Genomic DNA, 27409 nt, shown 5'->3' on the forward strand with positions numbered 1-27409 from the left:
TGAGCCACAAGATTCCCTCTTTAATGAGTTGTGTTCAATCCAAACCTCTTGTTTGTTCCTCTCCCAGGTAGTAAACAAGTCACAGTTTTTGAACTGATTAGACCCGTATTCGATCAGATAAATGCTTCTGTGTACCTTCCTTGCGGCAGTATATATTCCCTGTTTTTCCTGGTTGCGATATTCTCGGTATTTATACCGTGTCCTTGGCAATAGAGATCAATGCTCTTACCCTGCAGATGTCTGCCACTTTCACACTGTACTCTGGCGGAGTGAGAGACGCTCCCATGGAGACAGAGGAGTTTCTAATGAGAGAAAGAGAAGCACACACGTATCATCCCACCTCCGCTCCGAGTGTCAGAATACTGACCAGCGCTAGTTGACCATTTTCCCATCATACCCTGCCTGTGTACAGCCGGTTAAAATGTCCTTGTGACGTGCTTAATAAGGCTTTATTACAAAAGGATTGGAGTATAAGAGTAAAGACGTCTTACTGCAATTATATAGGGCCCCGGTGAGACCACACCTGGAGTATTGTGCACAGTTTTGGTCCTTTACCTAAGGAAGGATATACTTGCCATAGAGGGAGTGCAACGAAGGTTCACCAGACTGATTCCTGGGATGGGGGGATTGTCGTATGAGGAGAGATTGAGTAGACTAGGCCTATATTCTCTGGACTTTAGAAGAATGAGAGGTGATCTCATTGAAACATACAAAATTCTTACAGGGCTTGACAGGGTAGATGCAGGGAGGATGTTTCCCCTGGCTGGGGAGTCTAGAACCAGGGGTCACAGTCTCAGAATAAGGGGTCGGCCATTTAGGACTGAGATGAGGAGGAATTTCTTCACTCAGAGGGTGGTGAATCTTTGGAATTCTCTACCCCAGAGGGCTGTGGAGGCTCAGTCGTTGAGTATATTCAAGACAGAGATCGATAGATTTTTGGACTCTAGGGGAATCGAGGGATATGGAGATCGGGCAGGAAAGTGGAGATGAGGTCGAAGATCAGCCATGATCTTATTGAATGGGGGAGCAGGCCCGAGGGGCCGAATGGCCTACTCCTGCTCCTAACTCTCCTGTTCTTATGTTCCTATGCTGGCTCTTGATGTAGAAGCTGAGCTTTCAAGTTTAGTTTGGGAACAAGCTGCAAGAACCAGACACTTACAGACAACAGATTGAGAACAACAGAATACTGTTCAGGGACAAGGCCAGTATGTTGGTAATTAGACTGCGGTTTATTGGGCATCATTATCGGGCTAGCAGTCAGTGATTGCTCGAGCTCTTGGCACAGTCGGGAGTCCGTAGGCTAGTGCTGGAGGGGTCGAGTTTAATCACCTTGAAGTCCGCGGGGAAACCAGGTTGAGTTAATTGCTCGTCATCTAATGCAATACTGTAGAACAGTTGTATAAGAACAATACTGTTACTAGTCAATAAAGAAAGAAAGGCATTTATATCGCACTTTTCACGACCAAAGCGCTTTACAGCCAATGAAGTACTTTTGAAGTGTAGTCACTGTTGTAATGTAGGAAACGCAGCAGCTAATTTGCGCACAGCAAACTCCCACAAACAGCAATGTGATGATGACCAGATCATCTGTTTTAGTGATGTTGATTGAGGGATAAATATTGGCCCCAGGACACCGGGGAGAACTCCCCTGCTCTTCTTTGAAATAGTGCCACGGGATCTTTTACATCCACCTGAGAGAGCATCTCATCCGAAAGACGGCACCTCCGACAGTGCAGCACTCCCTCAGCACTGCACTGGGAGTGTCGGCCTGGATTTTTGTGCTCAAGTCTCTGGAGTGGGACTCAGAGGCGAGGGTGCTTCCCACTCAGCCACGTCTGACACATATATTAAAGCTTGTTGTTTAAAACGACTCGGGCCCGAATCACGCGGAAGTTATTGTTGAAAAAAACCAACCACCTTAGGTTGCGACAGTAACTATGGGAAGAAATCCACCAACACGGAGCAAGACAGACTCATCAATCAAACGTGGATATTGTCGCTAAGCATTTGTAACAGGTTGATGGAGACGATCTTCGCCACGCACCTCCCCAACCCCTCCTACTACCCCTCCTAAGACAATCATTCCATTTGTCCTACCTAAATTTCATTAAAGAGTCTCGAGAGGATCGGGCAGAGCAGTGAAACTCCTGGGCACCGGAACCTTCCAGAATCCGCTGCACGTTTCTCTCCGTTATTCCGCCCCCTAAGCAACACACAAAAATAAACGGGGTACATTTTGTTAAAAAGAAAGAAACTTGCATTTTTCTAGCTCGATTCACGACCTCAGGACGTCCCAAAGCACTTTACAGCCAATGAAGTACTTTTTGAAGGGTAGTCACTGTTGTAATGTAGGAAACATGGCAGCCAATTTGTGCACAGCAAGCTCCCACAAACAGCAATGTGATAATGACCAGATAATCTGTTTTAGTGATGTTGGTTGAGGGATAAATATTGGCTCCAGGACACCAGGGAGAATTCCCCCCTGCTCTTCTTCGAAATAGTGCCGGGGGGTCTTTAGCATCCACCTGCGAGGGCAGACGGGGCCTCGGTTTAACGTCTCATCCGAAAGACGGCACCTCCGACAGTGCAGCACTCCCTCAGCACTGCACTGGGAGTGTCAGCCTGGATTTTGTGCTCAAGTCTCTGGAGTGGGGTAAAAGATAAAAGGCAAAAAATGATACATTATTGACAAAAATATTCCATTTTTGGCATAATCCTTGTCTGTGTTACACCCCTTCAGATTCTGCTGCCCACACAGCAGTAAAAAAAAGTTTGAAATCACAAAATAATTGAAAAGACGACAGAAAAAGTGGGTTACCTGGTACGACAATAATTCTTTGTTTTGCCTGAATAATGCAAATGGAAACAAAAATTATTATTAGAGGGACTAATATTAGAGGCTGAAAGGAGAAGATTACTGCAGGGTACGGTAACACAGCGGTTATGTTACTGGACTAATGATCGGGAGACACGAGTTCAAAACCCACCACGGCAGCTGGGGGAATTTAAATTCAGGTAATTAAATAAAAATCTAGTATCAGTGATGGTGACCACAACCCATCTGGTTCATTAATGTCCTGTAGGGAAGGAAATCTGCCATTGTTACCTGGTCTGGCCTATATGTGACTCCAGACCCACAGCATTGTGGTTGACTCTTAACTGCCCTCTGAAATGGCGGCTCACCACCAGTTTCTCAAGGTTAATTAGGGATGGGCAATCAATGCTGGCCTTGCCCACATCCCATGAATGAATTTTTTAAAAACACCCCTCTAGCCTGCTGTAAAATTCTGCTGCCCGTATCCTAACTTGTACCAAGTCCCGTTCACCCATCACCCCTGTATCGCTGACCTACACTGGCTCCAACGCCTCGATTTTAAAATTCTCATCCTTGTTTTCAAATCTCTCCATGCTCTCCCTATCTCTGTAACCTCCTCCAGCCCCACAACCCTCTGCGATCTCTGCGCTCCTCCAACTCTGGCCTCTTGCCCATCCCCGATTTCCATCGCTCCACCATTGGTGGCCGTGCCTTCAGCTGCCTGGGCCCCGAGCTCTGGAATTCCCTCCCTAAACCTCTCCGCCTCTCTCTCCTCCTTTAAGACGCTCCTTAAAACCTGCCTCTTTGACCAAACTCACCTGTCCTAATATCTCCTGATGTGGCTCGATGTCAAATTTTGTTTGATAATCACTCTTCTGAAGCGCCATGGGACGTTTTACTATGTTAAAGGCACTATATAAATACAAGTTGGTGGTGTTGTTGTTCATGTGTCATTGCAAGGAACTACACAGAATTTACAGTACAGAAACAGGCCATTCGGCCGACAGGTCTATGCTCCACACGAGCTTGGCGGTTTGCAACGAGTCTTTCTCAATGCCAGTGGCTCAAATAGAAAGGGATCAAGGGATATGGGAGAAAGCAGGGACAGGGTACTGAGTTTGGATGATCAGCCATGATTTAATTAAATGGCGGAGCAGGCTCAAGGGGCCGAATGGCCTACTCCTATCTTCTATGTTTCTATGCACTCGAATAAATAAGTCATGCTCGTTTAAACAAAAACGCCGCACGTACCATAAACTTACCTGTTCTACCAGGCGCCTGATTGTCGGCAGTCCCTCCAGTGCCGTGCTGTCGCATCCGCTGGTGAGAACCCGCTCAAAGCCCAACAAGATGAGGCACTCCAGGGCCGTTGTGGGGTCCTGCACCATATCAAACGCTGCGGGGACACAAATAGCAGCTAGTGTCAGAGAATCAGCTCAATCACCGGAACCAGAGAACTCAGGCAATGGAAGCTTGGCACATCAAGCCCTCCTCCTTCTCCAGACCATGAAATCTACACTATCGTAGATATAAGAACATAAGAAATAGGAGCAGGAGCAGGCCATTCGGCCCTTCGAGCCTGCATTTAATGAGATCATGGCTGATCTGATTTTGGCCTCAACTCCACTTTCCTACCCGCTCCCCATAACCCTCGACTCCCCTGTTGCTCAAAAGTGTCTACCCAACACCTTGCATTTTCTACGGGAAAACGCTTGTCAATACTTTGACACCCAAATTAAGCAAAACTCCAGAATGTTCATCCATCTGCACAGCTTCATTATTCAACCATAGTCTGCCTTACATAGAACGTACAGCACAGAAACAGGCCATTCGGCCCAACTGGCCCATACCAGTGTTTATGTTCTACTCAAGCCTCTTCCCATCCTCTTCATCTCACCCTGTCAACATATCCTTCTATTCCTTTCTCCCTCATATGTTTATCCAGCTTCCCCTTAAATGCATCTATGTTTTTCGCTTCAACCACTCCCTGTGGTAGCGAGTTCCACATTCTCAGCACTCTCTGGGTAAAGAAGTTTCTCCTGAATTCCCGATTGGGTTTATTAGTGACTATCTGATATTTATCACCCCTAGCTCTGGTCTCTGCCACAAGTGGAAATATCTTCTCTACGTCTACCCTATCGAACTCCGTCATGATTTTAAAGACCTCTATCAGGTCACCCCTCAGCCTTCTCTTTTCTAGAGAAAAGAGCCCCCGCCTGCTCAGTCTTTCCTGCTAGGTACAACCTATCAGTTCTGGTAATATCCTTGTTAATGTTTTTTGCACCTACTCCCAACCCAGCCCTTGCAAGAGGAACCATTGCCTCCCTTGAAATATTTGATCACCTCAGGCTATCCCTAGGGCCCCCAATCTTACCCCCAACAGTCATTCTTTCTTTTCTCAGGCGTACTCACCTCTGTGAAAAGTCACGGGCAAAGGTCGTGATTCAGCTGCAACAGAGGAAGAAATATTTAAACATTCTCAATGGTCGTCAGCTCACTTAAAAAGAAAAAAATCTTTTCACATAAGAATAAGAACTAGAAAAGACCATTTTGCTCAACAAACCTTTTTAGTTGATCTCAAGCCCGCCTACCCATCATCTCTTCATTTCCTTCACTCTCCAGAAACACAAATCTAATGATCTCATTTCTCCAGCGCCTTCCACGACCTCAGGACGTCCCAAAGCGCTTTACAGCCAATGAAGTACTTTTTGAAGTGCAGTCATTGCTGTAATGTAGGAAATGTGGCAGCCAATCTGCGCACAGCAAGCTCCCACAAACAGCAATGGGATAATGATCAGAAATCTGTTTTTGTTATCTTGATTGAGAGATAAATATTGGCCCCAGGACACCGGGGAGAACTCCCCCTGCTCTTCTTCGGAATAGTGCCGTGGGATCTTTTACGTCCACCTGAGAACAGACTGGGCCTCAGTTTAACTGGTGCCAGAGTCAAGGATGTCACTGGGCGGCTGCAGGACATTCTGAAGGGGGAGGGTGAACAGCCAGAGGTCGTGGTCCATATCGGTACCAATGACATAGGTAGAAAGAGGGACAAGGTCCTACAAGCAGAATATAGGGAGCTAGGAAATAAATTAAAAAGCAGGACCTCAAAAGTAGTAATCTCAGGATTACTCCCAGTGCCACGAGAGCAGAAATAGGAGAATAGACCAGATGAATGCGTGGCTGAAGAGATGGTGTAGGAGGGAGGGATTTAAATTCCTGAGGCATTGGGACCGATTCTGGGGAAGGTGGGACCTGTACAAGCTGGACAGGTTACACCTCGGCAGAACCGGGACCAATATCCTCGCAGGGGGGTTTGCTAGTGCTGTTGGGAAGGATTTAAACTAGTTTGTCAGGGGGCTGGGAACCTAAGTGTGGGCCCAGAACAGAGAAACATAGCTGGAAGTGCAAGTTAGAAAAGTAGTCAGCAAAACTAGTAGGGAGCAGAAACAAAGGCCAACAGTAAAGAGGGTCTGTAGTGTATGTACCCGTCTACCTTTAAGAGAACTATTGTATGTAACCATTCACCTTTAAGAGAACTATTTTAGGTGTGGCACTACTTTGTTTGGCTTCTGTATACGGTAATACCGACGGTGACCACACCAGTATATAAGTGTTGTGCCAGGAGTTATTGGGCAGATTCGCCCTGACCTTCGAATAGTAAAGTCCTGTTTTAAGTTACTCTTGGAGTCTGTGTATTAATTAACTAAACAACCCACAGACTTTACAGTGGCGACGAGTCCGATCGTACCCTGCGGCAACAATAATTCCGAAGCAGTTAACGAGCGTCGAGAAGAGGCAGCCGCCCTCGTCATTCTGCTGGGAGAAAACTCGAGTCTGCAGAGCTGGAAAGGAGGAAGAATTCAGAGACAAAGACTTCCATCAGCAACAGGCACTGACTGTCCCTTCTGCCACGGTGAGGAGTGAGCCGATCAGCACGAGAAGCAAGGCGGCCACGGTGACTGTGAGTAAGGGAAAAGTAAAAAGAATAACTGGAGGATAAGGGCGGTGCACTCGACCACGGTCGAGGGGGAAAGGAGCCGGACAGAAGTCGGGCCCAGAGGCGCCGAGACTGGGGCAGCGTGGAGCAAGGAAGCCGCGGTACAGACAGGCTGGGGACGCAACGGCGTCGTGAGACAGCTAGACCGCGACCGGCGAAAAAGGCCGGGCAGCGACCGAAGCCACGAAGCGCTGCGACCGGGAGCGTAGGCGCGGGAAGATATAAAAACTCAGCCGCAGCCGGGGAGGGAAGCACCGGACTGCAAGACGGCCAGGAGAGGCGTTTGGGAGCCGAGCGAGCGGGAGAGGCAGAGCCGACCAAGGGAGACTGCGCGAGAGCCAGTCCAGCGGCTGAAACTGTTCTCCGTCAACGGGGTGTACCCAGCGCCGGTAGAGCCGAGCGAGGGAGACTGCGCGAGAGCCAGTTCAGCGGCTGAAACTGTTCTCCGTCAACGGGGTGTACCCAGCGCCGGTAGAGCCGAGCGAGCGGGAGAGAGACCGAGCCCGAGCAAGGGGAACTGAGCGAGAGCCAGCCCAGCGGCTGAACCTGTTCGCCGTCAACGGGGTGTACCCAGCGCCGGTTGCCTTGCCGAGAAAAGGGAAAGCACTGAAGCCGACGCGCAGGCTGTGAATCTGAAAGCCAGCGGCCGTCGCCTGTGGGGGAAAGTGTACCCCTCCCGCTAGGGAAGAAACGCGGGAAGCCGCCATTAGGCGGGGAAGAAGACAGAAGCGGGAAACCGCCATTGAAGTGGGCGGGGAGAGAAGACAAGCGCGGGAAAACCGCCATCTTAGAAAAAAAAAATAAGTTAAAGAAATAATTCGGGGTGTTATCAGAAAGAGAGGAAGATGCCTAAGCGTGGTAACATCAACGATTTTAATGCCGAGGTAGAAGACTGGGCCACGTACGTGGAACGCATCGAGATCTATTGTGAGGCCAATAAAATAGAAGAAGATGACAAAGCTATAACCTTGCTAAACTCGATGGGCGCGAAGACATACGGGCTCTTGAAGCATCTACTATCACCAGCTAAACCGGCGGATCAGACTTTCGATGATATTGTGGCTGTTCTGAAGGATCACTTGAACCCCACACCGTTGATGTTGGCGGAACGATTCAAATTCTATGCGAGAACGCAACGGAAAGACGAAAGCAACGCAGAATACTTGGTCGAACTGCGTAGACTAGCGAAATACTGCCAGTTTGGAGGGAATCTGACAGAGGCATTGCGAGACAAGTTCGTGTGCGGGTTGGCAAAAGAAGGAACGCAAAAGCGACTACTCGAAGAGAATGACCTTACACTTGACAGGGCTGTCCTTATTGCAGCATCGCACGAAGCCGCAGCGAAGGGAACTGCGGAAATGCAGCTAAAGACAGCAGCACTAAGTGTGGATCAAATTACCTCGACAACAACAAAATGCTATCGTTGTTGGAAGACAACACACGACCAGAACCAATGCTGGTTTAAGAACCAGGAATGTAGGAAATGTGGCAAACTGGGTCACATAGCTAAGGTATGCCGGTCAGGGAAGAAGACCAACAACCAAAGGACCAACAACCAAAGGAAGCCATCACAGGAAAAGTACAACAAGGTACACAAGGTGGCTGAGAAGAGTTCAGACGAACAGAATTCAGACTCAGACCCAAACGGCCAGGAGCTGGGTAGTCTGAGAATTCACAATGTGAGTAAGGAAGCTGACCTACAAACTATCTGGGTCATGCTAAAAATAGCTGGAATCCAAGTGAAAATGGAGTTGGACACTGGATCAGCTCTATCAGTCATAAATCGAAGGGATTACCACCGGCTATTCTCACATATACCCTTAAGAGATACCAAGTTCGTATTGCAGACATACACGGGGCATAAAGTATACCCCATGGGAAAGATAAGCGTCAAAGTGAGAGATAGGGGTAAAGAACACCCAAGAATGAACTTATACGTACTACATGAGGGAGGACCACCACTTCTAGGACGGGAGTGGATCAAGAAAATAGACATGGAATGGCACTATCTAAAAGCCATAACGAGTGAGGACTCGGTGCAGACAATCAGCTCAGATTCTGAAACGGATGACGATAAGACCAACCCAAATATGAAAGACAAGGCTGAAATGAACTTGCCGACGAAGTTTGGAAAAACGAAGGCATGCATAAAGGCTTATGCTCCAGAGAAGAACAAAGTTTCAGAACAGAACTCCACCGAACAACAACAACCTCGTTTGACAGAAAATTCTGAGCCTGTTCAAGTTACGGACATATCCATGACGGAAGAACACCGAGCTCGGACTCAAACTTATTTCAAATTACGACAACAATTAGAACAATTGAGTTACCGTCTCGTACAAGAGATGAAAACAATGAAAAAGTTCTATGACACCGAATGGGAGAATCTGGAAAGACAACAGAAGCAGCTAGCTCAAGCAGAGAGCGACCATAGAGCCATCGTGACCAATTACCGATCACATCTCCCTTATGCTGTTCAGGAGTTAGAATATTTGCAGGAAGAAGCAAATGAAGAGGAATCTTCAGGAAGCCAGGATTTTATTCCAGTTCTTCTCTACGACTCCTTACAAGCAGAGTGTGAGAAGTTGAAAGAACAGTATGAACAGGCCCAGGCTACAATTCTGGAAGGGGTTAACTCGGCAACCTCCGAAAAGCTAGTTTCAGTGGAAGCATATGAGCAACTGAAGGTTGAACATGAGCAAGAAGTCCAAAGGCTGCAGGAAATTCTTGATGAGCTCAAGGCCAAGACAGACTCATCGGTAGAAGTTCCATCCATAGATGAGAAATTAGAGGTGAAAGACATGGCCAAACATGAAAGACAAGATGTACAAGAACTCATAAAAATATTAAAGGAAACCCAAGACAAATATGGGGCGGCAATGACCGAGATTCAACAACTTGAAGAACAGATTCAACTGGGAATCCGTTCAGTGGAAGAAAGGGGAACTGTAAGAAACACAGAGACTGTAAGAATGGCCTCTGAACATGAGCTAGAGAGCATCAAGGCGCAACTTCTCCGAGCGCTGGAAGCCAAAGTACAAGAGGAAAAGAAGGTGAACAGCAGAATGTTGAAACAGCTGCTCCAGTAGAAGGATTGAATAGCCTGATCAATCAATCCCCGAGGGAAGGGGAAGTATTGAAATCACAAACGAGGTCATTAGTGAAGGATTTGCAGGAAACCCAGGAAGAGCGGGATGAATATGAACGCATGAAGAAGTCTCTTCAGGAAAGATGTCTAGGGAGGGAACAACAGTCGGCTAACGTCCAGTTGGGTACGGAAGAAGTAGCAGGCCCTCTCGCTAGACTAGCTCAGGACGACACCGAATATTACCATGACCTGTTGAGTGACACGGAATATTACGATGACTTGGTCTGCCCAGCTTGTGATGAAAACTCCCAAAGTGCAGAAATCAGGATGAAGCACTTAAAGTCTAAGGAACATAGGGAGATGGTGGCGCTACAGCTGGCAGCGGATAAGGGAGCCCCGAGAGTCTCCAAGAAGCAGAAAAGAAAAAGACGAAGCAGAAGACGATAACCATCTAAATCATTATCACTTCTATCAGATCATGCACGTGGGCCCCACGAAGGGGGCCAAATCAGTTGGAAAGTAGGAAAAATTACCAAGGCAGTCCAGCTGTTTGTAAAAGTCAGCACTGCTGGTTCAGCAGGACGAAGTTCAAGCTGTTAAGCCAAGGGAAAGACTATTGGATGAGTCACGCTAGAAATGTGAACCGGCTACACCACAGAGATGTTGTTCGGACCGAGTCAAGACCAGAGACTGAATCTGTGAACTGTTCCCGCAGAGACTGAATCTGTGAACTGTTTCCCGCAGAGACTATATCTGTGAATTGTTTTACATGAAGTTGATTATATGTTATGTTTAATGGGGAATAAGTATGTTGTAAGCTAAAAAGGGAGGATTGTAGTATATGTACCCGTCTACCTTTAAGAGAACTATTGTATGTAACCGTTCACCTTTAAGAGAACTATTTTAGGTGTGGCACTACTTTTGTTTGGCTTCTGTATACGGTAATACCGACGGTGACCACACCAGTATATAAGTGTTGTGCCAGGAGTTATTGGGCAGATTCGCCCTGACCTTCGAATAGTAAAGTCCTGTTTTAAGTTACTCTTGGAGTCTGTGTATTAATTAACTAAACAACCCACAGACTTTACAGGGTCAAAGTGCAGAAAAATATTAAACAGGCAAAGTTGAAGGCACTTTATCTAAATGCACGTAGCATTCGCAACAAGGTGGATGAATTAATGGCACTAATAGAAGTAAATGGGTATGATGTAATTGCCATTACAGAGACATGGTTGCAGGGTAACCAAAGCTGGGAACTGAATGTTCCAGGCTACTCAACATTTAGGAAGGACAGACAGAAAGGAAAAAGAGGTGACATAGCACTGTTAATAAGGGATGAGATCAGTACGGTAGAGATAACAGATCTTGGCTCGGCAGACCATGATGTAGAACTGGAATCAGTTTGGGTGGAGCTAAGAAACAGCAAAGGGCGGAAAACATTGGTGGGAGTTGTGTATAGGCCACCAAACAGTAGTGGTAATGTAGGGCACAGTATCAATCAAGAGATTAGAAGTGCATGTAACAAGGGCAATACGGAAATCATGGGGGACTTTAATTTACATATTGACTGGGCAAATCAAATTACCACTAATGGTGTGGAGGACGAATTATTGGAATGCATGCGAGATGGTTTCCTGGATCAGTATGTGGAGGAACCAACCAGGGAACAGGCTATTCTGGATCTGGTACTGTGTAATGAGAAAGGGCTAATCAATAATCTTGTGGTAAAGGGGCCTTTAGGGACAAGTGACCATAATATGAATGAATTTTATATTAAGTTTGAGAGGGATGTAGTCCAATCTGAAACTAAAGTCTTCAATCTAAACAGAGGAAACTACAAGGGTATGAGGGACAAGTTGGCCATGGTAGATTGGGAGACTATACTAAAAGGTATGAAGGTGGACATACAGTAGCTAACATTCAAGGAAATAATGCATAATTTGCAACAAACATATATTCCTCTAGGGCATAAAAACCCAAAAGGAAAAGTGATCCAACCATGACTAACACAAGAAATTAAAGCTAGTATTAAGTCAAAGGAGGAAGCTTATAAAGTTGCCAGAAAAAGCAGTCAGCCTGAGGATTGGGATCCTTTTAGAAATCAGCAAAGGGGGACCAAGAAATTGATAAAGAAAGGGAAAATAGAATATGAGCACAAACTAGCGAAAAATATAAAAACGGATTGTAAAAGCTTCTATAGGTATGTGAAAAGGAAAAGACTGGCAAAGGTAAATGTAGGTCCTTTACAGTCAGAGATGGGAGAATTTATAATGGAGAATGAGGAAATGGCAGAGAAATTAAATAAATACTTTGTTTCTGTCTTCACGGAGGAAGACACAAAAAACCTCCCAGAAATACGAGAAAACCAAGGGTGTGGCGAGAATGAGGAACTTAAAGAAATTATTAATAGTAAAAAAACAGTACTAGCAAAATTAATGGGACTAAAAGTCGATAAATCCCAAGGACCAGATGACCTACATCCTAGGGTTTTGAAAGAGGTGGCCATTGGGATAGTGGACGCATTGGTTGTCATCTTCCAAAATTCTATAGATTCTAGAACAGTTCTTACAGATTGGAGGATAGCAAATGTAACCCCGCTATTTAAGAAAGGAGAGAGAAAACGTGGAACTACAGGCCTGTTAGCCTCACATCAGTAGTTGGAAAAATGCTGGAATCTATTATAAAGGATGCAATAACTGAGCACTTAGAAACTAATAGTAAGATTGGGCAGAGCCAATTTGCACACAGCAAGCTCCCACAAACAGCAGTGTGATAATGACCAGATAATCTGTTTTTGTTATGTTGGTTAAGGGATAAATATTGGCCAGGACACCGGGGATAACTCCCCTGTTCTTCTTCAAAATAGTGGCCATGGGATCTTTTACGTCCACCCGAGAGAGCAGACGGGGTCTCGGTTTAACGTCTCATCTGAAAGACGGCACCTCCGACAGTGCAGCACTCCCTCAGTACCGCACTGGAGTGTCAGCCTGGATTTGTGTGCTCCAGTCTCTGGAGTGGGACTTGAACCCACAACCTTCTGACTCAGAGGAGAGAGTGCTACCAGAGCCACAGCTGACACTGTGGTTTCTTTCTCTTATCTACCCTATCAAATCCCTTTGATCATCTTAAACACCTCGATCAGTTCGCCTACGTCTAGTGTGGGGCTCGTACCAATCAAATCCATGCATACTTCAGTGTTGATTCTACCGTCCTCTGTCAGTGCCCCAAATATGGTGCCGTCCACACCGTTGGCTTTGGCCATCTTGATGTCGGCTTTCATAACTTCGATCTCGCCGTCGGTGTACAGGAAGTCCCCTCCTCGCGGGCGAATCATGGCAAAGACCGGAATCCGCACGTACTGTTTAATCACCTGCAGCAGACCTGCCACGACCGACCAGTGTCAGAAAACACACAACAAATGAGAGGAGGCCACTTTGACCCTGAATAGTCGTTTGCTTCCCCCGCGCCCCCCCCACCCCACCCCGCCCCCCGCACCCCCCTCCTACCGACCCAGTCAGGTCATGAAGCAAAACTCCAGATCATCTGCCCATCCCCACATCTCCACTATTCAACCCTGGCCAGTTGAGTGTCCCAGGTGACATGTTCAATAGAATCGTAGAATCTTACAGCGCAGAAGGGGCCATTCGGCCTGTCGTGCCCGTGCCGGCTCTTTAAAAGATCTGTCCAATTTAGTCCCACACCGCACCTTTTCGCCCATAACCCTGCAATTTAGTCCCTTCAAGGACATGTCCAATTGCCTTTTGACAGTTCCTATGGAATCTGATTTCACCACCCTTTCAGGTAGTGCGTTCCAGATCACAACAACCCTCTGTGTGAAAAAATTTCTCCTCATTTCCCCTCTTTTGCCAATTATTTTAAATCTATGACTTCTGGTTACCAACCCAATCGCCAGAGGAAACAGTTTCTCCCTACTTGCTCTATCAAAACCCCTCATAATTTTGAATACCTTTAGAGTAAGTGATTACTTCCATACTTTGAATATTCAATCCCACTTCTAACCAAATATTTAGCACAGGTCTTTTTCTAAATGAGCTAATTACAACAAACTTGCAATATAGCCAAATATCCCAAGGCACATCACCAAGAAGTGGACATTGGCAATGAATACAAGTGGGGAGAGGGGTGACCTAAAGTGTGGTCTAACAGGTTGGTTTTGAGAGGCGTTTAAAGGCAAGGAGAGAAGGAGCGAGGTGGGTTTAAGGAGGAGATTCCACAGGCTAGGGCCTGAAAACCCTGCCAGAGATTGTAGAATGAAGGGAGGGAGGAAGCACAGGAGGGCAGAGCTACAGGAACAAAGGTCTTGGGACAGGCAGAAGCAAAGAGGAGATGACAATTTGCAGAGGAGGACAAGGATTTTTAAATCAGTGAGTTGGGGGATAGGAAGGCATTGGCCAATGTAGGACAGCGAGGATTGCCGCGATGAGCAAGCAGGACATGGGCGGATTGGGATGCAAGCAGAAGAATTTTGGATGAATGAAAGAGTTGATGGAGGGTGTATCTTGGGAAGCAGGCGAGGAGGACATTACAGAAATGAAGGAGGTGACGGAAGCATGGATTATGCTTTTGGCTGTGGCGAGAGTGAGGTGGGCACGGAGATGGGAAACGTTATGGAGGTGAAAATAAGCTGTCTTGGTGTTGGCCAGGAGGTGGGCTTTGAAACTTAAAACTGGGCTGAGCAGGATAGGAGAAGGCGCCGAACACCTCGAGTCTCTTCGCCGGGAGCAAGCGGAAGCCAAGCGCAGGCAGCGCAAGGAGCGCACGCCAACCCAAGCACCCCACCCGCCCGTCCCTTCAACCACCGTCTGCCCCACCTGTGACAGAGTCTGTAGGTCCCGCATTGGACTCATCAGTCACCTGAGAACTCATTTTTAATGTAGAAGCAAGTCATCCTCGGTTCCGAGGGACTGCCTAAGAAGAAGGAGCAGGATACCAAGGCAGTGAACCGCCTGGTACAGCCGCAGTGAGCAGATGATGTGGGAGACAGAGTCAGTAAGAAAACGACAGAGTTTTTTTTGTGAGGGCTGAGAAACAATAGCTTCAGTCTTCCCAGTATTCAATTGGAGTAATGCCAACTGTGTTTGCTGGGAATCTGTTCCACACTTCCAGTAGTGTGTGGGAAAAAATTCTTCTGATCTCTACTACAAAAGCAAAATACTGCAGATGCTGGAAATCTGAAAGAAAAACAGACAATGCTGGAAACACTCAGCAGGTCAGGCAGCATCTGTGGAGAGAGAAACAGGGTTAACGTTTCAGGTCGATGAGCTTTCGTCAGAACTGGAAAAAGTTAGGAGATATAACAAGTTTTAAGCAATTGTAGAGGCAGGGAATGGGGGAGGGGAGGAAAGAACAAAAGGGAAGGTCTGTGATAGGGTGGAAGGCAGGAGAGATTAAATGACAAAAGGGATGATGGTGCGAGGTAAAAGGAGATGGTAATGGGACAAGTAAAGAAACAAAAGATGGGTCTAGAGCTGTAAATGGGAAAGGCAGAATCAACAGCTGCCGTCCGAAAAAATGGGGGCCGAGTTTATGATCTGAAATTGTTCAACTCACCGTTGAGTCCTGAAGGCTGTAAAGTGCCTAATCGAAAGTTGAGGTGCTGTTCCTCTAGTCTTGCTTAAGCCATATTAATTTTCTATTGTGACCACTAGCTCTGTGCCTACAAGTATTCCATTTCTATTTTTCATGCCTCTCACTATTTCAAAGACTTAATTACGCCACCACCCATATCATTTCTCCAAAGAAAATAAATTCAATTCTTTCTTCATAACTTAAGAGGCCTTAAGATGTGTTGAAATCAAATCAGCGAGGGCACTCCCTCTACGGCTCAAGAGCTAACTGCACCTCATTGTGTGCAATTGGGCTATACAGACCAAAAAAGGTCCCACGTTTGTTGGTACACTGATTAATTTGATCTTAGTGTCAGAAAGGGGAAAATCAGTCAGGGTGACTATTCCAAATATCTCTTGACCAGCCTCCCACCTTCCGCCCTACAGAAACTTGAGCTCAACCAAAACTCTGCTGCCCGTATCCGAACTCGCACAAAGTCCCGTTCACCCATCACCTCCTGTGCTTTTTAAAAAATTCATTCTCGGAATGTGGGCAAGGCCAGCATTTATTGCCCATCCCTATTTGCCCTTGAGAAGGTGGTGGTGAGCCGCCTACTTGAACTGCTGCAGTCCGTGTGGTGAAGGTACTCCCACAGTGCTGTTAGGAAGGGAGTTTCCAGGATTTTGACCCAGCTACGATGAAGGAACGGCGATATATTTCTAAGTCAGGATGGTGTATGACTTGGAGGGGAACTACATTCCTCACAGACCTACATTGGCTCCCGGTCCAGCAATGCCTCAATTTTAAAATTCTCATCCTTGTTTTCAAATCCCTCCATGGCCTCGCCCCTCCCTATCTCAGTAACCTCCTCCAGCCCTACAGCCCACCGAGATCTCTGCGCTCCTCCAATTCTGGCCTCTTGAGCATCCCTGATTTTAATTGGTCCACCATTGGCGGCCGTGCCTTCAGCTGCCTGGGCCCTAAGCTCAGGAATTCCCTCCCTAAACCTCTCCACCTCTCTCTCCTCCTTTAAGACGCTCCTTAAAACCAAGCTTTTGGTCACCTGTCCTAATATCCCCTTATGTGGCTCGGTGACAAATTTTGTTTGATAATGGCTCCTGTGAAGCACCTTGGGACGTTTTACTATGTTAAAGGCGCTATATAAATGCAAGCTGTTGCTGTTGTTGATGGCTGCTTTCCAGTGATTAGCTGAAACGTACACGTGGGGGATTGGCAAGCAAGGGCAGGATTGGGCTTGGCAGTCTTGCCTCCCACAGTTGAATAGCTTACCAACACTTACTGTCTAGAGTCGTGTTATGAAGAATGGCCACGTATGCAAGGTACCAAAGAACTCTTGGCAATTGTGGAACTGTACCCCAGCACAAACCAGTATCTTCAGAACACTACGGGAAACTTAAGGAAAAAGTTCCCAAACTTCAAAGAACAGGACTCTCGAACAAAAGGGATTCTACAGAGTCTCTCCCAGACTTAACATTTAGTGTCAAAGTGAGATACTTTGTCTACAGCAGGCACCATTATCAAGCCCGCATTGCTCAAGTGACTTCTTTTGAAAAAGCACTGGATAGTTTCGGATTGTCAAGCAGGAGTACTTGATGGGATGTCACTCTTGCTACTGATGCCCCAATAGCTGCGACAGAAAACACGAGCAAATCCCCACACAAACGGGTGGCCTGTGAAGAGAGGAGAGGGAATGACATCAAGTCTGCAGCACAGAAACAGGCCATTTGGCCCAACTGGGCTATTTTTAAAAAATTCATTCACAGGATGTGGGCAAGGCTTGCCCATCCCTACTTTGCCAACTGAGTGGCTTACTAAGTGTCAGAGGGCAGTTAAGAGTCAACCACGTTGATGTTACTTTGGGTCTGGAGTCGCGTACAGGTAATGCCCTTTAGGGAAGGAGCATTAGTGAACCAGATGGGTTTTTACAACAATCCAGTTGTTTCATGGTCACCTAGCTTTTTCATAGAATCATAGAATGTTACAGCACAGGAGGAGGCCATTTGGCTCATCGTGCCTCTGCCGGCTCTTTGCAAGATCTCTCCAATTAGTCCCACTCCCCCTGCTCTTTCCCCGTAGCCCTGCAAATGTTTCCTTTTCAAGTATTTATCCAATTCCCCTTTTGAAAGTTACGATTGAATCTGCTTCCACCGCCCTTTCAGGCAGCGCGTTCCCGATCACAACAACTCGCTGCGTAACTTTTTCCCCCTCATGTCATCTCTGGTTCTTCTGCCAGTTATCTTAAATCTGTGCGTAGTTAGAACATTATAATTCTAAACAAGGTCCAACACAGTGCAGATCATTTATTCCAGATTTATTTAATTAATTGAATTTAAATTCCCCCTGGTGGGATTTGAGCTCGTGTTTCCGGCTCATTAGTCCCGGCCTGTGGATTACTAGTACCAGTAGCATAGCCACTACGCTACCGTACCGCTGCTCTATGCCAGCCTTGATGTTCCACATGCCTATATAAAGAGAGAGAGACAGAGGATAAAAGGGAGGAATAAATTACTGCCTCTCCAGCCCAGGTGACAGATGCACGTTCAGTTATTGGTGTGAAGTCTTAGGTAGTAACGGAAAATCTTACATCTTGCATTTGACCAACATTTACAGCATCTCCCAGCGAATGCTGGCTCTGGGACTCACCGATACTGGGGGTGATGCCTCCTTCCATTAGGCCGGAACACAGTTCAATCCGACATGCCCCTGAAAACAATCACAAAAATGAACAGGTCAAGGCAACTCGAAGGCTTACTGACCAAACGAAAAACTGTGAGTTCCAGGAAATTCTGGAAAGAACCAACAGCTCAGACAATAACTGGGTTAATTCTTCCGAGAGGATGACAGGACCTAGTCGAGACCTTACCCTGCTTTTCTCCTTCAGATGTTGACTGACTTGCGTATTCCCATTTTCTTTTACTGAAGTTACACGCACTGTCCTGCCGGGAAACTGGAATAGACTTTGCAAAGAGCTGCCCCGAATGTGGGCTGGCATGTTGCACAGGAGAGAGTCGGAAGACGAGTTCACTCTACACAATTTCCCATACAGGGAGTTCCGTGATCGTCAGCGCCAGGCACCTAGTGAGGCGAAACACTGTCCCAGGGGAAAGCACGGCAATACTGGAGGGAGAGCCTACCCAGGTAACCCGGGAGCCTCACAGAGGCCGATTACAGAGTGGCCCCAGCGGAGACACGAGTGTTTGATGCTGACACTGGGAGCCTGAAACGGAGAGAATTCATTCTTCAGCACTAATATCATTCACTTTAATGAGGACAAAAGTTCACCACCAACATTAAAATTTAGGCAATTATTTCCTGGCAAATCGCTGTAGTGATTACATGAATTATTCTTTTCGAATAAAGTATTTTTTGGGCGAAGGCCCTTCAGCCCATTTGATCTCTTTCCAGAATACCATTAAGACTTTACTACCAGGGACGAGGGACTTCAGTTAGGTGGAGACTGGAGAAACTGGGGTTGTTCTCCTTGGAGCAGAGAAGGTCAAGGAGAGATCTGATGGAGGTGTTCAAAACCATGAAGGGTTTTGATAGAGTAAATAATGAGAAACTGTTTCCAGTGGCAGGAGGGTCGGTGACCAGAGGACACAGATTGAAGGGAATTGGCAAAAGAACCAGAGGGGGAAGATGAGGAAAAAAAAATTAGGCAGCGAGTTGTTGTGATCGGGAACATGCTGCCTGAAAGGGCGGTGGAAGCAGATTCAATAGTAACTTTCAAAAGGGAATTGGATAAATACTTGAAAGGGAAAATTTTCAGGGCTGTGGGGAAAGAGCAGGACTAATTGGATCACTCTTGCAAAAAGCCAGCACAGGCACGATGATCAGAATGGCCTCCTTCTGTACTGTATCATTCTATATCACCCAAACAGACAGACTAGATAAGACATTAAAGTACCTCCTCACAGGGAAGCACTCCCTCAGTACTGCACTGGAGTGTCAGCCTTGGGGGTAAGTGGGGCTTGAAACCACAACCTTCCGTCTTAGAGGCAACAGTGCTACCAACGGAGTCAGGCTGATAGCTATTCAGTGAGGATATTATTATCACACCAATTGAACGGAGCACAGTGACCACCGACTCCAAGATAAGGGCACAACTTTGTATTTGCTCCTGGGAATCATTGTAAATTTGAAATGAAGGCACATTTATACAATTTCTGGCAGATTTGGGGCTGCCAGACCTCCTGGTTTCCTATTCTCATCCTTGCTTTCAAATCCCTCCATGGCCTCGCCCCCTCCCTATCTCTGTAACATCCGCCAGCCCCCACAGCCCTCCGAGATCTCTGCCCTCCTCCAATTCTGGCCTCTTGAGCATCCCTGATTTTAATCGCTCCACCTTTGGTGGTCGTGCCTTCAGCTGCCTGGGCCCGGAGCTCCCTAAACCTCTCCGCCTCTCTCTCCTCCTTTAACACGCTGCTTAAAACCTACCTCTTTGACCAAGCTTTTGGTCACCTGTCCTATATCTCCTCATGTGGCTAAGCATCTAATTTTGTTTGATAACGCTCCCATGAAGCACCCTGGGAATGTTTTACTACATTGCTAACGAATGCAAACGCAGGTTATTGTTGCGTAGGCTGTGCAGACTGTGACTGCGTGGCGCTGCCCACGCACTGTCCAATCCCAGTTCACATCCTCAGCTGCCTCAGTCACTCCAAGTGATGTGGGGGGGGCTGGGGCGAGGTGGGTTAAGACGTGCTTTGGACTGAAAGTACGAAGAATGGTTGGCGACGGGTTTAGGTAATACAGCCTTAATCTAATGGGCAACTCAAGACTAGTAGAGTACATACCTCCCCTCTCGGCATTGACAGCAGATTCCACTGAATCCGCAACCACCTCCATCAGAACACCTGTTGACGTCCAACCCTATGAATCAAATAGACAGTATTGTTGAAGCGACAGACAGAAGAGTAGAAAGCCCCATTGCTAACGAATGCAAATGCTTAGCAACTCCAAAAGTCAACATTTTCCAATGGCCATCTGATTGGCCTCCTAGCCAGTCCCTTTATTTTAAAGCAAAGGCCCATAGCCCAAGGCACCTCCACGAGGACGGTAGCACAGTGGTTATAAAATAAAAACTGAAAATGCTGGAAATACTCAGGTCAGGCAGCATCTGCGGAGAGAGAAACAGAGTTAACGTTTCAGGTCGATGACCCTTCCTCATCGTAATGTATTTTTGTATTAGCATAGTGGTTATGTTACTGGACTAGTAATCCCGGGGCCTGGGCTAATGATCCAGAGACAAGAGTTCATAATCCCACCAGGGCAGCTGGGGAATTTAAATTCAGTGATTAAATAAATCTGAATTAAAAAGCTAGTATCAGTAATGGTGACCATGAAACTACTGGATTGTCGTAATAAACCCATCTGGTTCACTAATGTCCTTTAGGGAAGGAAATCTGCCGTCCTTACCCGGTCTGGCCTATGTGTGCCTCCAGACCCACAGCAATGTGGTTGACTCTTAACTGCCCTGTGAAATGGCCCAGCGAGCCACTCAGTTGTCAAGGCGGCGGCTCACCACCACCTTCTCCAGGACAAATAAAGGCTACCAACTGAGCCATGGCTGACACCTTTATTATGTAGATGCAATGATCGAGACGATACATCGATAAAAGATTAATCAACTGCCGAATAGTTCCCCTTAATGATCGAACGCCTCAAGGGAGAAAATTACCAGGTGGGGGAGAAAGCCCCACAAAAATTGGGTCATGATTATAAGCTAAAGAAACCATGGGCTAAACTTAAAGGAGGTGGAAATGCTATAGGAGCACTTTTAGTGCAGATTACTCCCCTTCTCTCTAATTTAGGGAACAAAAGGGGATCAATGCTCCCTCTAATTTTTTTTCCCCGCACGCGGTCCCCTTAAATTTGCTGACAGCGGTCGTGCACGTGCGGTATCTTTTCCAGCTGGTGAGCGCCCTGCGTGGGACCTCCCGATCAATGCACGGCCGCACACCCGTGCAGCTATGCGGGGGGTGGGGGGGGGCGTTGAAGGGGATATCCTCTAATTGTTAGTAAACGCCATGAATTCAGCAAGATATTTCCCCTCCCTGTGAGACTAGCTATTCAGGACTCTGCCCACATCCCAAGCTACTCCGGTAACGTATGTTTCTAGGCCCACATTCTGCAGGACATGGATCCATTTATTGCCAGAGGAGTTGGCATTTTATTGCCCGATAGCTAATCTCGCTCCCTTAAGATGTCAGCTGTGGCTCAGTGGGCAGCACTCTCGCCTCTGAGTCAGAAGGTTGTGGGTTCAAGTCCCACTCCAGAGACTTGAGCACAACATCTAGGCTGACACTCCCAGTGCGGTACTGAGGGAGTGCTGCACTGTCAGAAGCACCGTCTTTCAGATGAGACATTAAACCAAGGCCCCGTCTGCTCTCTCAGGTGGGCATAAAAGATCCCATGGCACTATTTTGAAGAAGAGCAGGGGAGTTATCCCCGGTGTTCTGGGGCCAATATTTATCCTCAATCAACATAACAAAAACAGATTATCTGGTCATTATCACATTGCTGTTTGTGGGAGCTTGCTGTGTGCAAATTGGCTGCTGTGTTTCCTACATTACAACAGTGACTACACTTCAAAAAGTACTTCAGCTGCTATGGTGGGATTTAAACTTACATCTCCAGATCACAGCTGGAATACTGTGTGCAGTTCTGGTCACCACACTATAGGAAGGATGTGATTGCATTGGAGAGGGTGCAGAGGAGATTCACCAGGATGTTACCTGGGCTGGAGCGCTTCAGCTATGAAGAAAGACTGGACAGGCTGGGGTTGTTTTCCTTGGAGCAGAGAAGGCTGAGGGGGGGCCTGATTGAAGTGTACAAAATTATGAGGGGCATAGATAGGGTAGATAGAAAGGAACTTTTCCCCTTAGTAGAGGGGTCAATAACCAGGGGGCATAGTTTCAAGGTAAGGGGCAGGAGGTTTAGAGGGGATTTGAGGAAAAACTTTTTCACCCAGAGGGTGGTTGGAATCTACAACTCACTGCCTGAAAGGGTGGTAGAGGCAGGAACCCTCACAACATCCAAGAAGCATTTCGATGAGCACTTGAAACACTATAGCATACAAAGCTACGGACCAAGTGCTGGAAAATGGGATTAGAATAGACAGGGCTTGATGGCCGGCGCGGACACGATGGGCCTGACATGACTCTTACCGTTCATGAAGAAATGACTCATGAAATAACACTGGGCGGCCAGCTGGTGGCGCCGTCCAAGGAGTATAAATACTCGGGCGTGGGCCCAGCTTGCCCAGGACGTTTTTGTAACCAGGAACTAGTGATGTAACTAGAATCTCATGGTTGTGAAACAGTTGATTAAAGCCTTGTTTTATACGTCAGGGCCGAAGGGCCTCTTTCTGTGCTGTAAAACTCTATGGGCTAGATTTTCCTGGAGCCGTCAGGCGGGGTTTCCGGGGGGGGGATCCCGAATTTGGGGGTCCCAACACCATCCCGCCCAAAACCCCACCCCACGCAAGTTTTAGGGGCAGCGGGTACCCGCCCCGCACTGGGACCCGCCGAAACCAGGCGGGAAGGGATTAGTGCCAATTAACTGCCTGTTTTAGCCTAATCCCTATTTTGAGGGGTTTCGTGTGGGTTTCCCGACGGCTCCAAACCACACCAGGTTAGAGCAGGCGGGCCGTCGGGTTGAAGGAGTTGGAGGGGTCGCGATGTCGGTGCTCAGGTGAGTGATGGGTGCATGAGTGCAAAGGTAAGTGTGTTTGGTGTGTCTAAAGTGTGTAAAGAACTTTTACTTACCTGTACTTACCTTAACAGCCTTTCTTCCTGTAGCCGTCGGGAGCCCATCACTCAGCCGGCACTTAAAGCTGAATGGCTGCGATCTGTCAAAAGTGACAGCCTTCAGCTTTGAGTGCTGCTGAGAGTTCTAACTGAGTCTGTGCAGAAGGACTCATGTCAGAACTCAGACTGTCAGTGTTTCACAGCTTCAAACAGCTGTGAGGGGGAATCTAGAACTAGGGGGCATAGTTTTAGAATAAGGGGTCGCCCATTTAAGAACATAAGAAATAGGAGCAGGAGTAGGCCAATCGGCCCCTCGAGCCTGCTCCGCCATTCAATAAGATCATGGCTGATCTGATCCTAACCGCCAATCTACTATCACAGAACCATCTCCTGAATCTAACAGAATTAGACACACGAAATAGGAGCAGGCTACACGGCCCCTGGGCCCGCTCCGCTACCCACAGGGCCATGTCCGATCCGAACCTAGACTCATGTCCAAATTCCTGCCCGCTCCCCGTAACCCTTAATTCCCTTTACTTCTAGGAAACTGTCTATTTCTGTTTTAAATTTATGTAATGATGTAGCTTCTACAGCTTTTTGGGGCAGCATATTCCATGGACCTACCACCCTCTGAGTGAAGTAGTTCCTCCTCATCTCAGTTTTGAAAGAGCAGCCCCTTATTCTAAGACTATGCCCCCTAGTTCTAGTTTCACCCATCATCGGGAACATCCTCCCCGCATCCACCCCCTTCACAATCTTATATGTTTCAATAAGATCGCCTCTCATTCTTCTGAACTCCAATGAGTAGAGTCCCAATCTACTCAACCTCTCCTCGTATGTCCATCCCCTCATCCCCGGGATTAACCGAGTGAACCTTCTTTGTACTGACTCGAGAGCAAGTATGTCCTTTCTTAAGTATGGACACCAAAACTGTACGCAGTATTCCAGGTGCGGTCTCACCAATACCTTGTAGAACTGAAGCAATACCTCCCTATTTTTATATTCTATCCCCCTAGCAATGAAAGCCAACATTCCATTGGCCTTCTTAATCACTTGCTGCACCTGCATACTAACCTTTTGAGTTTCGTGCACCAGGACCCCCAGATCCCTTTGTACTTCAGTAGTTTCCAGTTTCTTGCCATTAAGATAATAGCTTGCTCTACGATTTTTCCTGCCAAAGTGCATAACCTCACACTTTAGATGAGGAGGAATTTCTTCTCTCAGAGGGTCGTGAATCTGTGGAATTCTCTACCCCAGAGAGCTGTGGAGGCGGAGTCATTGAATATATTCAAGGCGGAGATTGACAGATATTTGAACTACAGGGGAGTCGAGGGGTTATGGGGACCAGGCAGGGAAGTGGAGTTGAGGCCAAGATCAGGTCAGCCATGATCTTATTGAATGGCGGAGCAGGCTTGAGGGGCCGAATGGCCGACTCCTGCTCCTATTTCTTATGTTCTTATTACAACAGTGTCTGCACTTCGAATAGTACTGCATTGGCTGTAAAGCGCTTTGGGACGTCCGGAGGTCGTGAAAGGGGCTGTAGAAATGCAAGCCTTTCGTTTATCTTATAGTATAAAACCCACACAAAAATGTGAATTTTTATGGGGTACAAAGCGCTACATGGAAAAATATACAGGGTTAGTGATTGGGGCTTAGGGGAACACACAGTGTGCGGGGGAAATTAAATACGACATGATCCTGATCTGAAACCTTGCTGTTAACATTAGAAATCAGTCAGCGTCACTGCTAAAGAGCAAGTGGGAGTGTCGGTCTAACCACCCCCTCTAACCCCTTTCCCAGTTGGCACGGAATGTCCTGGTGATAAAAGTCTCCACATTGGCAGCGCCAGCTGTGGTTTCTGCATTGCAGGACGGCGCTGCTTTTCACAAGAGCTCATTCAACAGGAAACAGTTTGGTGGTGGGCGGATGTTTTTTTTGACGGCTGCACGCAGAATCAGCCAAGGCTGCAGTTACCCCTCGCACTCTAGGCAATCTTCCTCTTAAATCCCTCGAGCGACGTCACCGAAAACGGAGCAGCTGTTTGTGGGAGCTTGCTGTGCCCAAATTGGCTGCCGCCTTTCCCCGCAATTGCAACAGCGACCGTGCTTCAAAAGATTGTACTTTGTTGGCTGTGAAATGCGCTTTGGGGCGTCCTGCGGTCCTGAGAGGCGCTGTATAAATGCAGGTTCTTTCTTAAATGCCTGGGGTTGAAATGAAAAGTTCTTAAAAGACTTAGCCAGGGCTGCTGCTGGGCTAGTTACCTGTCAGCGTGGGATTCCCTGCTTGGTAGTCAACTTTACTGCTCCAGTATCAAAGCCTCGGAGTGGCTCACATTCAGCGAATAGGAGGAGGAGGAGTCGGGCTGAAGTCAGCGTGGGGGCAGCCATTCTGATCATGTGAAGAGGGGAAAAAACACCGCTTTCAAATTAAAGAGCAACACACAATTAATATTGGCCCCCAGGACACCGGGGAGAACTCCCCCTGCTCTTCTTCGAAACAATGGCCGTGGGATCTTTTAGATCCACCTGTAAAACATAGAAGATAGGAGCAGGAGTAGGCCATTCGGCCCCTCGAGCCTGCTCTGCCATTCAATGAGATCATGGCTGATCATCCAAACTCAGTACCCTGTCCCTGCCTTCTCCCCATATCCCTTGATCCCTTTAGCCTTAAGAAATATATCTAATTCCTTCTTGAATATATTTAATGAATTGGCATCCACTGCCTTCTATGGTAGAGAATTCCACAGGTTCACCACTCTCTGGGTGAAGAAATTCCTCCTCATTTCTGTCCTAAATGGCTTACCCCTTATCCTTAGACTGTGACCCCTGGTTCTGGACTCCCCCGCCATCGGGAACATCCTTCCTGCATCTAGTCTGTCTAGTCCCGTTAGAATTTTGTAAAAGGCAGATGGGCCCTCGGTTTAACGTCTCATCCGAAAGACGACACCCCCGACAGTGCAGCGCTCCCTCAGCACTGCACTGTAAGCGTCAGACTGGATTAGGCCTCCAGCCTAAACTTAGAGGACAAGCTTTTGCACTTGAATAGTGACCCACACGTTGAATATTATCTTGCAGCAATTTTCCAATGGGAAAGGAAGTCACTGCTGAGCAGAAGACAGGGCACAAAAAAATATAAAGGCCAAGGGGTACCGAAAGCATAGCCAGATAGATCGGTTTCTAACTGGCTTTAGAATGAGAGAAAGACTTTCTATAACGCCTTTCACGACCTCAGGATGTCCAAAGCATTTCATTGAAGTGTAGTCACTGTTGTAATGTGGGAAACGTGGAAGCCAATTTGCGCACAGCAAGCTCCCACAAACAGCCATTGTGATAATGACCAGATCATCTGTTTTAGTGATGGTTGAGGGATAAAGGCGGGGGATGAGGGGTAAGGGAGGGGTGAGGACAGAGGTTGGGGTGAGGAGATGGGAGGGAGGGTGGAGAGGTGTAAGGGAGGTGTGAGGGGAGAGGGGGTGGGACTGGGATGAGGAGATGGAGGGTGGGGGTGAGGATTGGGATGAGATGGGAGATGGGGGTGAGGTGAGGATTGGGATGAGATAGGAGGTGAGGTGGGGGTGAGGATTGGGATGAGATGGGAGGTGAGGGTGGGAGGGAGTGAGGTGATGGGGTAAAGGAGGGGATGAGGATTGAGGTGAGGGTGGGAGTGGGGTGAGGGTTGAAGTGAGGGTTGGGAGTGGGGGTGAGATGAGGATTGAGGTGAGGGGATGAGGATTGGGGTGAGGTGGGAGTGGGGGTGAGATGAGGGTGAGGATTGAGGTGAGGGGGTGATGTTGGGGTAATTGGGGAAATAGCGGGCGGCCAATCATAAACCGGGGATTGCGTCGCGTGACAATTTCACAATTTAACGGCCGCCCGCCAGTTGGTCACCAGATTCCCATCAATGAATCAGAATTAAAATCTGGATGTTTTAATTTATGGCAATAAAAGAACAATTAAAAACCAGCACTTTGAGCAGCTCGGGTGCAATAAAATACTCACTTTATCCGTTTATAAAAGTCATTGGCGGAGAGCGCGGACCCGCGTCACGTGACCAAACCCACCCGCGCTGATTAAAAAAAAACCCGCAAATTAATCTCGGCACCGGGGATTTTTTTTTCGGAGCTCCGATTTATTTATTTTTCTTCTTCTGCGGAGTGATTGTTTAAAAAA

The 27409-nt window shown here is 47.3% G+C and overlaps 1 protein-coding gene across 4 annotated transcripts; it reads right to left on the bottom strand.

Moving 5' to 3' along the window:
• On the bottom strand, positions 1 to 27406 carry cutc (cutC copper transporter homolog (E. coli)). Of its 4 annotated transcripts, none has more exons than XM_085994213.1 (9): positions 25502 to 25610; positions 20286 to 20361; positions 18133 to 18192; positions 13072 to 13281; positions 5228 to 5263; positions 4078 to 4211; positions 2819 to 2846; positions 2098 to 2203; positions 1 to 302 (listed from the first exon to the last, which is right to left on the bottom strand). In XM_085994213.1, exons 2-9 carry the CDS (start codon positions 20335 to 20337, stop codon positions 191 to 193), a joined length of 738 nt encoding a protein of 245 aa, XP_085850339.1. In that variant the 5' UTR covers positions 20338 to 20361; positions 25502 to 25610; the 3' UTR covers positions 1 to 190. The 4 variants fall into 4 exon arrangements, with proteins under 4 accessions (XP_085850339.1, XP_085850340.1, XP_085850338.1 ...); XM_085994212.1 differs by lacking the exons at positions 1 to 302; positions 25502 to 25610 and adding exons at positions 903 to 1384; positions 27239 to 27406; XM_085994211.1 differs by lacking the exon at positions 1 to 302 and adding an exon at positions 904 to 1384 and having other exon boundaries at positions 25502 to 25613.
• Between the last annotated feature and the right edge of the window lie 3 nt (positions 27407 to 27409).

Source organism: Somniosus microcephalus, chromosome 8 (genome assembly GCF_052327205.1).
Source record: "Somniosus microcephalus isolate GS21.2 chromosome 8, FLI_Smic_1.0, whole genome shotgun sequence".
Taxonomy (NCBI): Eukaryota; Metazoa; Chordata; class Chondrichthyes; order Squaliformes; family Somniosidae; genus Somniosus; species Somniosus microcephalus.

Coding starts and splice junctions, on each gene's coding strand:
- cutc (XM_085994212.1), bottom strand. CDS start 20,337: ATGGAGGTGGTTGCGGATTCAGTGGAATCTGCTGTCAATGCCGAGAGG. Junction 13,282..18,132: donor AGGCATCACCCCCAGTATCG/GTGAGTCCCAGA, acceptor CGGTCGTGGCAG/GTCTGCTGCAGGTGATTAAA. Junction 1,385..2,097: donor GACTCTTTAATGAAATTTAG/GTAGGACAAATG, acceptor ACTGTTCTACAG/TATTGCATTAGATGACGAGC.